The sequence below is a fragment of the Passer domesticus genome, chromosome 11, assembly GCF_036417665.1.
Source record: "Passer domesticus isolate bPasDom1 chromosome 11, bPasDom1.hap1, whole genome shotgun sequence".
In the NCBI taxonomy this organism is placed as follows: Eukaryota; Metazoa; Chordata; class Aves; order Passeriformes; family Passeridae; genus Passer; species Passer domesticus.
Window position 1 is genome coordinate 33394021 of NC_087484.1, and position 13164 is coordinate 33407184.

General features: G+C 46.2%; 1 protein-coding gene and 1 long non-coding RNA gene across 2 annotated transcripts; both read right to left on the bottom strand.

Moving 5' to 3' along the window:
* Window positions 1–3921: 3921 nt before the first annotated feature.
* LOC135278350 (uncharacterized) lies at window positions 3922–6976 on the bottom strand. The gene is made up of 2 exons (XR_010345864.1): window positions 4598–6976; window positions 3922–4155 (listed from the first exon to the last, which is right to left on the bottom strand). It is a non-coding gene; the product is annotated as an uncharacterized LOC135278350 (long non-coding RNA).
* A 123-nt stretch (window positions 6977–7099) lies between these two features.
* Window positions 7100–12726, bottom strand: LOC135278349 (TOG array regulator of axonemal microtubules protein 2-like). The gene is made up of 4 exons (XM_064384907.1): window positions 12417–12726; window positions 11335–11438; window positions 9762–9966; window positions 7100–8589 (listed from the first exon to the last, which is right to left on the bottom strand). The coding sequence occupies exons 1-4, from the start codon at window positions 12516–12518 to the stop codon at window positions 8146–8148; spliced, it is 855 nt and encodes a 284-aa protein (XP_064240977.1). The 5' UTR covers window positions 12519–12726; the 3' UTR covers window positions 7100–8145.
* Window positions 12727–13164: the final 438 nt, after the last annotated feature.

Consider the following 13164-nt stretch of genomic DNA (forward strand, 5'->3'; position numbering starts at 1 on the left):
CCTAGCCTGTCATATAAAACCCATGACTACCCCCTTGTTTCTTGTCTTGGTCGCTGGCACAATAAAGGATTGAGGCTTTTGCTAAAGCAAGAAGCATCCTGTTGCCTGCCTTTCCCTGTTGGTCATTGGTGCCTGCCTGAGGTCTGAGACTCCAGGGCCCAGGGGAGTTGTTGCAGCACAGGCCCCATGCCACTCAATTTGGAATTTTAGGAGGTGGCAGGCCATGGGGGGCCACAGGACCCTGGGCTGGATGCAGGTCCCTGGACACGAACGCCAGCCGTTTTTCATGGGCAACAAAACTGAGCAGGCCAGTTTGCTGATGTCCTTTCCAGGAGGTGCTTCCCACTGCCAGGGCAGCATGAGCTTTAGGTGGTACCAGGTTGCCTCTGGGAGACATCCTGCGCCGTCTGGGATTTCAGGAGGCAGCAGACTAGTTGGGGCCACAGGCCCCTTGGCTGAATGCAGGCCATTTTCCATTGGAAACAAAACTCACCACCCCAGTTTCATGGTGTCACTTTGCAAGAGGCACTTGGCACTGCCAGGGGAGCCCGAGTTGGAGGTGCTGGAAGCTTGGGTCTGGGAGACATCCTGTGGCATTTGGGATTTTAGGAGGCAGCAGCCCACTTGGGGTCACAGGCCCCTGGACATGAATGCCAGTGGAGGAAAGATCTAATTCTAAAAGCATGGCCCAGGCAATGCTCCTTTGACAAGTTCTGCCCTGAGCTTTCCTTAGGAAGATCTGAAATGTTCAATGTCACCAGCAAAAGCTCCTGCAATGGCTGCTCGCCATCAGAGCAGGGCTGTCAGCTGTGAAACAAGTGCTGCCACAAGCAGCAGCTTACCCAGGGCAGCAAATCAAGTGCTAGGAAGGAGCTGATCTGAAGGCCAAACTTCCTTAGCTCCTTCTAAAAGAGCTGGAACAGTTCCTCATTCCAGTGCGGTGGAATGCTGGGCACCACAGTTCTAAGTGAGAACTGGGCACAAGTTTTCTCTCACTGAGTGCTGTGATGGTTTCTGGAGGAGCTCTGGGCTCCTGTGCGTGCTGGCCACAATGAGGAGAGAAGGAATCAAGTGCACTGACACTCCTTTGCCTTGAGCATAACCCAGCCTGGACCAAACACACTGAAAGGTTTCCCCCGTCTCAAAATGGCAGGTCCACTGTTTGACAACTCAGGTTGGTTTGGTGTCAAGGGATTTCCCTCAGAAATACTCAGTTTGTCTTCCTCTGTGCCTTTCCCTCAGCAGCCTTGGGGATGCTCCTATGTGAAGCCATCTGTCTCACAGAGTTTGAGACAACTTAAAACAGGATACTGTGCAATAAGTTGTCTCCTCTAAACTGTTGCAACAATCCCTTTCCAGGAATAGGAAATTATGACTAATAGATGAAAGTGGAAAAAAACCCCAACAGTTTATTAACAAACAGATCCCCCTATGACACGTGTTACAAGGTGGAGCCGGGATCTCTCTCAGGAAGAACAGGAGCTGTCATGGAGTAGTTCTAGCAGCTGATGAAAGCTCGCTGGCTCGTCTGGCATCGACTTTCTCCCAGTGGCAGAGCTCCATGGAACAGTCACAGCAGGTGAAGCAGCTGGGCTGGAGCCCCTCAGTGCCTTTTCTCCCTGGCGTGGCTCAGCTCACAGACTCTTGGGCTGGGAGCCGGGCTGCTCCACTTCTGCCAGCACCATGTCCCTGGGCTTGGACAAACAGTTTTCTGCTAGGAGAGCCCTGCACTCTGTTCCACATATCTTTCATAAAGGCCCAAACCAACTCCAAACACTCAGTCTACAGCAGCTTTTCACAATGGGCTGCAAAAATCGAGGACTGCTGCAAGTGAGTGTTGGAAGGCTCTTGTCTTGCTCCTGCCAGCAGAATTCTCTGTGATTTTATGCAATTTTATTCAGATGCAACAGGAGAACTGAGGTTTTTTATTAAAATATTCCATAATGAGTAACAGGCCTCGGGAGCATGAGGTACAGAACTGACATGTGAAAGCATAAGCATATCCTCCAAAGTGGTCAGTTTAATTGTCCATTTTATTACTCTTCTATTTACTCTACACTAAGAAGGAAACGCAAGCTTTGCTTGGAGGCAAAGGAGGCATGGGATACACTAGGATCCCTCGCAGGCTCACCAGGGCTGGCAGTGACAAAGCAGGCAGTCTGCTTCACTGAGAACCACTACAGAGCTACATCCCAATGCGCTTTTAAGTAGCATGGTATTATTAAGAGCTCCTTTTCTGCATGAGATACAAAAAAGGAGGTCCCAAATGATCTTCATGCAAGCATGCAGTAAAGACCTGATCCTGCTATCCTAATGAGGCTTTTGCTTTGGCAATTACACCCTTCCCATTCATCTTTTGATGCAGACACTTGCGGTCTTCCCCTACACCCTTGCAAGGCAGGCAGTTGCTGCTTCCCATTTCCTGTTCTTCCCTAGAGCCAGTACAGTGGCTGCTTTGAAACAAAAAGCCCTGAGATCTGGATAGCTTGGAGGAGCATGAAATGCTAATTGAGTGTTCATGGTGGTCATACCCAGGTCTGCACTTCCCAGTGCTCTGAAGCAGCAGCAGGAGGACCGTGCATCATTCCTGTTGGTGGATGTTCATGTTTCTGGTGTGCAAGAGCAATGACTTTGAGGAGGGACAAAAATGCCCCAATTCAAACAGTGGCTGTGCAAGGAGATGTGAAGTTTCACAGCCTTTTCTAGAACATTATAGAAAGATCTAAGAGAATACTGTGGCATTGAGTAGGTCCCTAATTTTGTCTCCATAGAAATCCCCAAAGGCCACATTCACTCTGCTGGTGATGGCAACCCCAGCAGCTCACGGGCTAGTTTTCCCAGCAACATGCCACCCTGCCTGGGCTTTACTAGGCCAGGACTAGACCCATAGCTAAGCAAACACATGCAGCCAGGTGACATAGAATTTTTCTTTCAGAAAACCTAATTAACACATTCCCATGCCGTTTCTTCTGTAACATCAGTAGGTGGCAACCGTGAGAACTTTGCTGGCAAAAGGTTACATTTTGCACTGGGCCTAGAAGTGTTTTTCCCTAAGGCAAAGCAAATTGCAATGTGAAGTTCAAAAGCTTCAAATGCCTATGAAAGGAAACTGCAGAATAATTTCTGGAAAGGCAGCATTGTCAATGATCATGCAGCCCAGCAACAGCTGGAGCTGCATCCAGAATTGCTTCTTCCAGCTGTGCAGGAATTCATTTCAGTGGCAAGCACTGTTCCATGATGAACAAATTGTCCCCTAGCTCGGGCTGAATGGCACCCAGGCTGCGGTACAGATTTGAGGAACCCTTGTCACTTGTTATTGGCCTCCCAGTGCACTCATCCTTCTGCAAACAAGGTGCAAACAACACAGCTGGGCTGCTGTCCTGGGTAAATATACATACAGACGGTTTTTCCAAATCAGTGCATCTTTTCCCAGTGAAAGACACGAATTCTTCTTACCTATGAAATTGTGATTGAAGACACCTGTGAGCCAGATCTGTGTGAGATTGCAAAGGAGCAAAGCTTTGGGGTTTGGGCACATTTCTCTTTGTTTCTTTGCTCAGGCTTTTTCTGAGCACAGAACACGCCTAGGTAGAAAGCTTTTGACTATACAGGATCTTTTGGATCCATTGTCCCCCAAATAAGTCAACAGGTGGCCCTGTCATAATGCCAAGTAACAAAGAGCAGCACAAATGACACAAAGAAAACATGGCCAAAGAGGAAGAGGAGAGGCCCAGTGAGGAGGAAAGGATGTGGTGGGACCCTGGCTCATTGAGTGAGCTGCACTCCCATAATCTCTAGGCTAGCAGGACCTGGTCTCACATTCTTCTCCTGGTTTATTTAAATTTAATTTATTTATTTACTTTTTTTTCATCATCAGTATAAAATATATACAATTAAAAATATGTAATCAAGATTTAAAGGTACAATCAAAACACATTTATTCAAAACTACATCTAAGGATCAGAACATATGTACATCTACTACAAAACCTAACATATAAATCCTATTCTTCAAACAATATTCATACAGGCAGCAGCTTCTTCCTGAACTTGGAGAAAAGAGAGCTCTTCTGTACAGCAGGCAAGGACTTTGTGGGTAAGGCACCATGGGAATTGTCCAGAGGAACCTTCTCAGTAAGACTGTAACCAGTCCGATCTGCAAAATGGAGACACAAAGTTTAACAGGGGCCACAATGCAAACCTAAAGCAGCTAAATTCCATATCTCATGGGACAGACTTCCTGCAAACTTCTAAAGAGCTGCACAGGGAAACATGCTCTTGCTGGCAGGCACTTGAGGCAGGACAAGGTAAAACCCTGGCCCACTTCCACAGGAGCACCCTGGCCTCTGGGCTGCCCTGGGACAGCAGGGAGCCCAGAGCCCTGTGCTCTCCAGCAATGGCTCAGCTGCACATGCACCCTCCTGCTCCTCTCCCTGCCCCACAGCTGAGCAGCCCTCCAGCTCCACAGGCACTGGCAGCAGCACAGCTCATTGCAGGGGCACATGCAGGGCACAGCTGTTCCCTGGCAATGTGCACAGGCTCTCTGGGCTGCCACAAGACCCTTCCTCCCACCAGAGATTGGCCCAGCTCCCCCTCACCTCTGTGTGAGGCTGAGTCATGATCAGCCTTCACCTTTTCCTCAGTCTGGAGTTGCTTCAGGCCCCCCATGCCATGACTAGGAAGGGCGATGGAGAGAGAGGGGGCAGGTGCACACCGTTCCTTAGCATTTGGTCTCTTTTGGCACAGCTAACAAGGCAGATCTGGAGGTGTCCAACTCAGCACGTTGTCATCTCTCTGGAGAACATCATGCCTTCACCAGCCCAACATTTTGGAGAGGTTTTCCCGCACATGTGGAGGCTGGCTGGCAGCACATCTCTTCAGCTTGGTGCCCATCACCTTGTGGAGGGCAGAGGCAAGCTTGGTGGCCACAGTGCGGACATTGGCGCTTCGCACCGGCAGCGCCTTGTTCTCCAGGAAGGACCAGAGCACGGGCAGGGCGTCGTGCTGGACCACTTCAGGGCTCCTGGCATAAACCCACTCCACAAGCACTGCCGGGAGAGAGACACAGCTTCTCAACCATCAGCCTAATGCAAACAGGGATCTACCTCTGCTCTTGCTAACTGGAAGCCTTCTGGCTAAGATCAGCAAAATAGCACAGAGCCCCATGATCCAGAAACGGGCAAAGCAGCTGATCATCCTGGAAACAGAACCACCAACCCCTCAGGACTAATTTCTCCAACCACAGCCTTGTCCCTGTGGCAGACTTTGTACCTTTACTAAATTATTGCACAATCACTTTCTGCATGAGCAATGAATGAAATGTCCAGTTGCTTTTTATTTCCATTAAGAAGTTGTCTAAACCCACACTGAAGATTTGGAAATGCACCATAGAGAAGAAATGGAGGGATTTCTAATAAAAGGGATGATTCCATTTTCATAACTTTGATGTCAAGTGCCACATGTTTAATCTGGCTCTTCCCTTTGCTCAGTGGCACACTGCAAAGGGCAGGATTAGAACACACCTCAAAATTCCAGCCTACCAGAGACGGCTGCTGCTTGACAGTTGGATTGGAAACATCAGTGACTAGCTGGTGTCTTTGGCAGAATGCTTCTGGGGCTTCCAACAAGCAGCTGTTTCAAACCTCAGGGTGCCTTAGAGAATTATCCAGACCCCATTGCTGTGGCATTTGAGCATCTCCACATTTTAATGCCATTTCCCCTCCCAATCTTAATGGCATTTTTTCTTATAATGTCCACTGAAGTAGGGGCATAGAGAGAGCAAAATGCTACACAAGGGACTGAAATTCATCCAAAACACAAGTATTTTCTCATATTGTCTCTGAAAACTGCTCTCTGCTCATTTTCTGAACCAAACTATGTCAAACACAGACAAAAATTTACTACCAACAGGCTCCTTGCATGGCAGATTTGGCTGAAAGATCAAATCCTGAAAAGCTCTGGAGACCATTCTTATTTTCTGATCAGGCAAAATGTTATCTAGTAGCCATTTATTATTCTGTGGTGGAAGAGACTTCATTTTCTCTATGCTTTTAATCCACTGGCAGTCATCAATATTAAAACAGCTCCTGAAAGTACCCAAACCCCAATTGTGCTAAGCAGGAAAAGGGTTATGATACCCATTTTAACATGGGAATTCATTTGAGTTTAAATACAATTAAAGACATTGGTGACTATTGAAGGTAAGGAACAGCTGTCTCTTCCTACTGAATCTCAGAGAGAACATCTACTTTTTCTAAAGTAGTCCTAATTTATGTTTCATTCCTTTATTTGAAAAAGAGATCAAAAGATCTGTAAAACTAAATTCCCTGTTGCTGGAGATCTACTTTTTTCAAAGCTCTTTAAAGGGCCTTTGACATTCCCAATCGCTGAACATGCCCTTTTGAGATTCCCAATGAAGACACAAAGTGTATTAAACCTTGCATTCAAAGATGTTGGCCTAATTAGCAGTGGCTTTAGCCCCAGTTAAAGCAAGGCTATCAATAGTCTGTTCTACTATATATTGGGATTATAATTTTCCCATTCCTTGGCTATTGCTGACATAGCAAGCACCTCTGAGGAATCAATTATCAGCTGCATTTGTAACATTTGGGACAGTGCTGACACAGGCAGACAGTGTTTGCACACCCTGAAATGCTCAGTCCAGTGCCACTTTGGCAGCACAGGCAGGGAGCCTCAGCACTCTGCTTCTGCCCCTCTGCCCCCAAAGGCTGCCTTGCACTAAATCCCTGCCTCTAATACGTCTGTTGAGTTTTGACCTAAGCTGTGACCCCAGGCTCTGCACAGTTCAGCCTCAAAGCTTTCCAAGAGAAAAACAAGAGTTCTGTGAGGACAAAACAAACTGATCCCCTGAAACAGCATTTGCCACCATTTTCCCGAAAAGATGACAGATGTCCCTGAGCTTCCAAGAGAGGAGCCAGCTGGGGTATTTTGAGTCCCTCCCTTTCCTGGAGCTGGGTTCTGAGATGCCTCAGTGGGAGCTCAGCCCCGAGGCCGAGCTCTGCCCCCATTTCAGGTGCTGCACAGCTCTGCAGCAGCCAGGGAAACCTGCCAAATACACCTGCCTTGGGCACTGGGCAGGAGGGACAAGCTCAGCACCTCCTGGTTTGGAGGAGCTACTCTGCTGTCTGTTCACAGGCATTGCCTGTAAATACTCCCTGGGAAGACCTCTTGGCTTACAAGGGGAGGCCATACCTGTGATACACTCCGTGACATCCAGCAGAGCTTGGCCACTCAGTTGATTCCACTGGTAGCTGAACTCCTTCAGCAGTGACACTTTATCTACAAGTGAAACACATGTTTCTGCTCACTTTTCTGAGACCATAGGAGAAAGGACAGTGCAGAGGGAAAGGGTAGGGGCAACCCCATTCTATAAAATAAAGTACATTTCTGCTGGTTTTTGAATCCTTTTCTTCTTTCCTTCCAGCCTGCTTGGCAGGGATTTAAATTGCAAAAGAAAAGCTCTCCTTTCACATTTGTAAATGCAAAGTTGTCTGCTGTATCAGGAGCTATGTTAAAACATTTCCCATCAGGGACATCAAGAGTTCAGTCGCATGTACGCAGTGAAAAGATTTTGCATCCCAGAGCAAAAAGGAAGAACCCCATACTTGGGACACAGAAAGGCACCGAGTCAGGCAGTTCCTGAGTTCACAGAGCAGCTGAGGAGGAGAAAGTGGCAACTCCCCTTGAACACCTGCCTCTTCAACACTCCTATTTTCAGGCACATTTCCTCAGTGTGGCATTTTCAGAGCTGACATAAATCTGTGTGGCAAAGGAATTGAGAGCAGCCTTTGCCTATGTAGTTAACTGCTGTAGACATCTTGCCCCATGCAAAACAACATGTGGAACAGGGCATCATTGACAGCTGGGTTTATACCTGTTTGTTATAAAGAAATGAACTTGGGGAATCCTAAGTTCCCCTTTGAAAATACAAGACAAAGAAGAAAAGGGGAAAATAGGCAGCTAATGCCTATCATGTAGAGCATTCCCGGTGGCTGCTCTGCAGGAGCTCTGATGGGTCAGTCTCCCTTCATGCCAAGAGCATTTGGGAAGTCAAACGGGGCCCAAGCAAACTCCAAACCCCCTTTGCCTCTGAACTGTAGCAAAGCTGTAGTCTGGGACTTGCTCTTCAGACAGGCAGCACAGAGCCAAGGGCTCCTGGGACTTTTGGGAAATGCTGATCACGTTCAAGCCTGTTGGGGAACGGGTGCATAAGGACTGCACCTGCACAGCTTCTGGGGGATGCCAGCTGGAGCTTTCCACAGACAACAGCAGCTATCAAGGCACTCAGCACTCTCTTGTGTCGGAGAGACAGAGACACAGGTGAGGAGAGTCCATGCCAGGGCTCAGCCTTACCTAAATGAGCAATGGATTCTTCCAGCGCTTTCACAGCTGCGGCACGAACCCTGGGGTCCTTGGAGTTCAGGTTCTTCGTTATTCCTTCCACCAAACCAATGATCACCGGGTTCAAGGCATCTTTCAGGACGCCTGTGATTTCAGCCAGCACATCCAGCGCCTTCTGCTTCACTTTCTTGTGGCTGTCAGATATTCTCAGGACAAAATATTCAAAAATCTGTGAAGAGAACAAACAACATGAAAGCTGGATTCACATGTCCTTGTTTGAAGAGTGGATGTAGCAGTCAGCAATGTAAAAGATGAGAGTGATCCTTTCTGTCAGGTCAGCACTTGCTTGCACAATTTCACTCTTTTCCTGTGGGCCACTCACTGGAATGGTGGTGCAACCTCATGCTGCTAGAAAGATTTTCTTCTGTTTTTAAGATGTTTGATTGGGGAGAGCACAGTTCCTATGGTATTTCTCTTCATCTATAAATCATTAAATCCATTCAATTTATTCATGCTAAAGACTACCTTTGCTTTAGAAGTATGGAAGCAGATGTTTACAATGCCCGGTTTTCTATACAGTTGCCTCAAGTACTGAGGGCAATTAGGATTTAGCCAAAACTACGGCTGGAGGAGATATAAGTTTTCTTTTGTTTGTCTCAGCAGCAGTATCTGGAGAAGTGCAGGGCTCTGATCAACTCTTCCAGGATGCAGAGCATTTCTCTAAGTAACAGGTAGACTTCTGGAATTTAATGAGCTGTACAGTTCTCATTAGAGCAGCTTCAGTCCCTTGACAGACACATCATCAGGCACCTTTTCTTGGAGAAAGGGGAAAAGCAGCTACTGGGAGGAGACGGCAGAGATGAGTCCTTAGCTGTTTTCCTCCTTTTCCAAGGAGAAAAAAAGACCCCCCAAGAAGGGTGAGCTCTGTTTTTACCAAGAGGAATAGGAACAAGGATGGAAATGAGAGCCAGAGTTGTGCCTGGGCAAGACTAGATGGAGTATATGGAAGTATTCTTAAAAAAACCTGGGTTTAAACCGACCCAGTCTGATCTTCTCTTCCCTAGGTAAACCCATTTTTGGTCTAGAGAATAATTGCCATGCTTTCAGTGGCTGGATTGCCTTCACTTAACCCAGCTGGGAGTAGGAGAGAGCAGCAGTCACACCAGCAGAAAATTCTGTCATCATCTGATGAACAGCATCAATAGGCTCCTGCCAGACGTATACAGCTGGACTGAAATAACTTGTCCTGAAGCCTGGACCTGAATTAAATTTGCCTGGGTAAGAGGGACCAGCATGTCCCAAACAGCCAGGATGGAATGCCAAGACACACTGAATTAACTTTACTGCTACAGGCTTAGGAAAGGAGCTAAAGGAAAGGAGCAATGAAGATACCCTACATACTTGGACAATGTTAGTGGAGATGAGCTGGGGGCTAGTTTTGCACAAGTCTTGGAGGAGTGACACTCCTTCCATGCGCGTCTGAAACCCCTTGGCCTCCAGGAGATTGTAAAGCTTCTGGAGCAGCTCCGTTTCTTCCTCAACCGGAGGTAACGTGACCTGGGCTTGTGCACGGTGTAGGAGGCATCCATCAGAGGTAGATTTCACTCTGGAAAATAAATCCAAATTAGGACCTGTCGGTGATAATATCTTCAGTTAATTGTGAGCAAAACATCTTCAGGAGCTTTCCTCATTATGTGATTTCAAGCTGGAAAATCATGAGGCTCTGAAAAACAACGTGGACCTAATGACAATCATTTTGGGAGACAATCTGCAAGGAACATTCTTGCCAGTGCTCACTCAGGAAAACCAAGAGATGCATCTGATCTATCTTCAGATGGCTGCCAAGGCACACAGTTCACATTGCTTTGTGGAGAAAGAGAGACACTACTTCCAAGTTTAAATGCCTCCTCATATGGGACGTGTGTGTCTTATAACATGGAAACTCATCACTCCGGAGAAGTGTCTCTACAACCAGGCATGACAATCTGCAAAAATAGCTCAGGTGCATCTGAACAGATGAACAGGGCCATATGTGAAGGATTCAGAAAACCAGTAACAGAGATAAAAACAGAAGCCAGACATCCCAGAACTATGCTCACATTTCATTTGCTTCCCTAGAGACTAGATCCACAGCTTAACAACCCCACTGGGAACAATTCTCCTGGATCAACCTGTCTCTTCCATGAGCATGGAAAGATGCTAGCTATGCTACTGAGGCATGTGGTCACTTTCCTGCCACTGCTGAGCGTGACAGAGCTAAATAAATCCCCTCTGTGATCAGAGGAGAACAGGTACAAGTAGCTCTGCAACTGCCGTGAAGAGACAGCAAGGACCAAATTCCTGTCTTAAATGCTGATTGCAGCACAGGACAAAAGAAACCAAACATGCTGTCTCCATCAAGCAAATCATATGAAGGACAGGAATATCAAGACAAAAAGTCCACATTGAGACACCTGTTGCCTGAAGTTGATCAGGAATTGCATTGCTACTTACTACTCAAACTTGATCCTGTTTCAGGGTAAGAAAACCATGATTCAGCCAGGCCAAACCACATGCATGAGAACTGCATCTTTGTGGAATGGCATCCTGCTTCTAGACTGGGACTTCTCATCAAAACACCCATGTGGAAAAGACTCCACTCAGATGAAAAAAAAGCCCTGGTTGAATTTCCTTGTCCAAGTCAGGCAGCAGAAACTTGGCCCTGTCACAGCCTCCATAACACTGCCCTTGTCACTGCACTGGATCATCTGAGCTGTAACCAATGGGGTCTTTTTGTCTCCCGATTTTTGTGAAAACCCCTCCAGAGAAGTTGTGTTCAGCCTAATGCAGAAGTAGACTTTTTTTATCATAGAGCATTTGTAGGGAAAGAGAACAATCTGTGGCACTGGCCATCTCTGCCAGAAAGATTTTCCTGAGGAAGAGACATGTAAAGCTTGTCATGTGCTTTGTCACATCTGAATAAAGTGCTCAGTACTGTTTGCTAGAAGACAATGTGGCCTGGGGCTTCTTGGAGCCATCGTTCCTCTTCTTCACCAGCTCCTTGACAGATGGGCGTTCAGCCTTCTGGTTTTCCATCCCCTACAAAGACATAGAGAAACCCCATCAATCTTTAGAGTATAAAATAGGAAATTCCCTGTTTAAAACACAAGTTAGAACCAGGATCACTGCTACCAAGGCTTAGGGAAACATTTCCTAACTTACAGATGGAAACAGGGATTCAGTGATGCCAACTCTTTGTTTTCAATAGCCCAAGGCAGGTTATGGGTGCTGCCAGACTGAGCAGCAGTCTAAAATCCCAAATTCATTAGTCTTCAGCATAAATGGGAATAATGCAAACTGGCAGGCAACGAGTGTTCGTAAACAACAGAAGCAACAGAAAAAAATGGACTCTCTGGGGATTGGCCCATTGTGTTGGAAGGATTTGGTTCAACACTCACTCTCCCTCTGCCTGAACAAAGGCATGCTCCCTTCTGTAATGTCGATTAAAAAAAATAAAATCCCCGCCCCCCCCCACAAAAAAAAAAAAAAAAAAAAAAAACAACAAAGGAATTTCCACAGGATGCTGCTGAATTCACCAAGCTTTTTCCAGTTCCACAGAGCTTGACAGCAGGGCAGTATTCCCAAAAGACTGTAACTGTAGTAACTAGGATTGACTTGGCCATCTTTTGTAAATTTGGAAATTTTTAGTACTACTACTTCCAGTATCTTTTGCAAAGACTCTGTTCTTTTCAGAAGCACTATTCTCACTTAATTGCTTTACTGGGCAGAGGAGGGAGAGCATGGTGGGGCCTTACACTTAAATGTAAACCCATTTGTTCTCTTTCCCTTTCTTCTTTGTGAATGATATTGAAAATATTCCAAACCCCACTTTTTCCCTAATAACATCAATTTCTTTGTGGTCTGCAGATGAACAGGCTGAGGATTAACACCTCATTCCCAGGAGAAAAATTATTCAGTAGAAGAAGAATGAGATCAAGACAGATTGGGGATGTTTGATCTCACATTAGCAGTGGCAATACTTGCACAAAGGAGACATTTCTACTGCCAAGCACTTACTTTCTTCTTCATTCTTGTCAGAATATCCTCCAGGTCACAGGTGGAAAGAGATCGTTCCAAAAGCATTTTAAATTTTTGATGATTGAGCAACATCTTCACCATCTCCTGTCCATAATGCCTAAGGAAGGAAGGGAGGAAAGGAAAGAAAAGTGAACAAACAAAGGAAGAGTGTGAACAGAAGAGGCTTATACCTTAAATTCATCATGTGCAATCCTTGCACAAGAAGGCATTACCTACTCAGCAAAGAGGGAGATTTACCTCCACTTGACACTGCACAGTGCTGTCAGATGAACACAGGAGGCAAGAGGAGAATGTGGGGCAACAGAAAAATACCATTTCACTCTGAAAATGTGGGTGTGCTCCTCTGGGATCAAAGGATCCCAGGGAACAAGCAAAACACATCTGCTTTGTTGTCAGAGCCTATTAGCAGTGTCTTGCTGCCATTGCACAATAATTTGCCTTTCTTTAACTAGCAGGGAATCCAGGACAAAACACCTCCTGCATCCTATTGATTATTCTATACTATATGTATGCACAGGGGCAGCTAGTTGCTCTGGTGTTCTTGGCAGCTATTAATGGGAATTTCATCATCAAAGTAAGAGGATTTTGGTGGTTTGGGTTGATTTTGCCACTAGGAAATCACAGTTTTCTTCAAGAAGAAATTTGGAGGTCATTGAGCCACAGATAAAAACATTCTAGAAATCTGCAGAAGGGGTTTTATAAAGAGTGAATACATTGTCTAAAGACC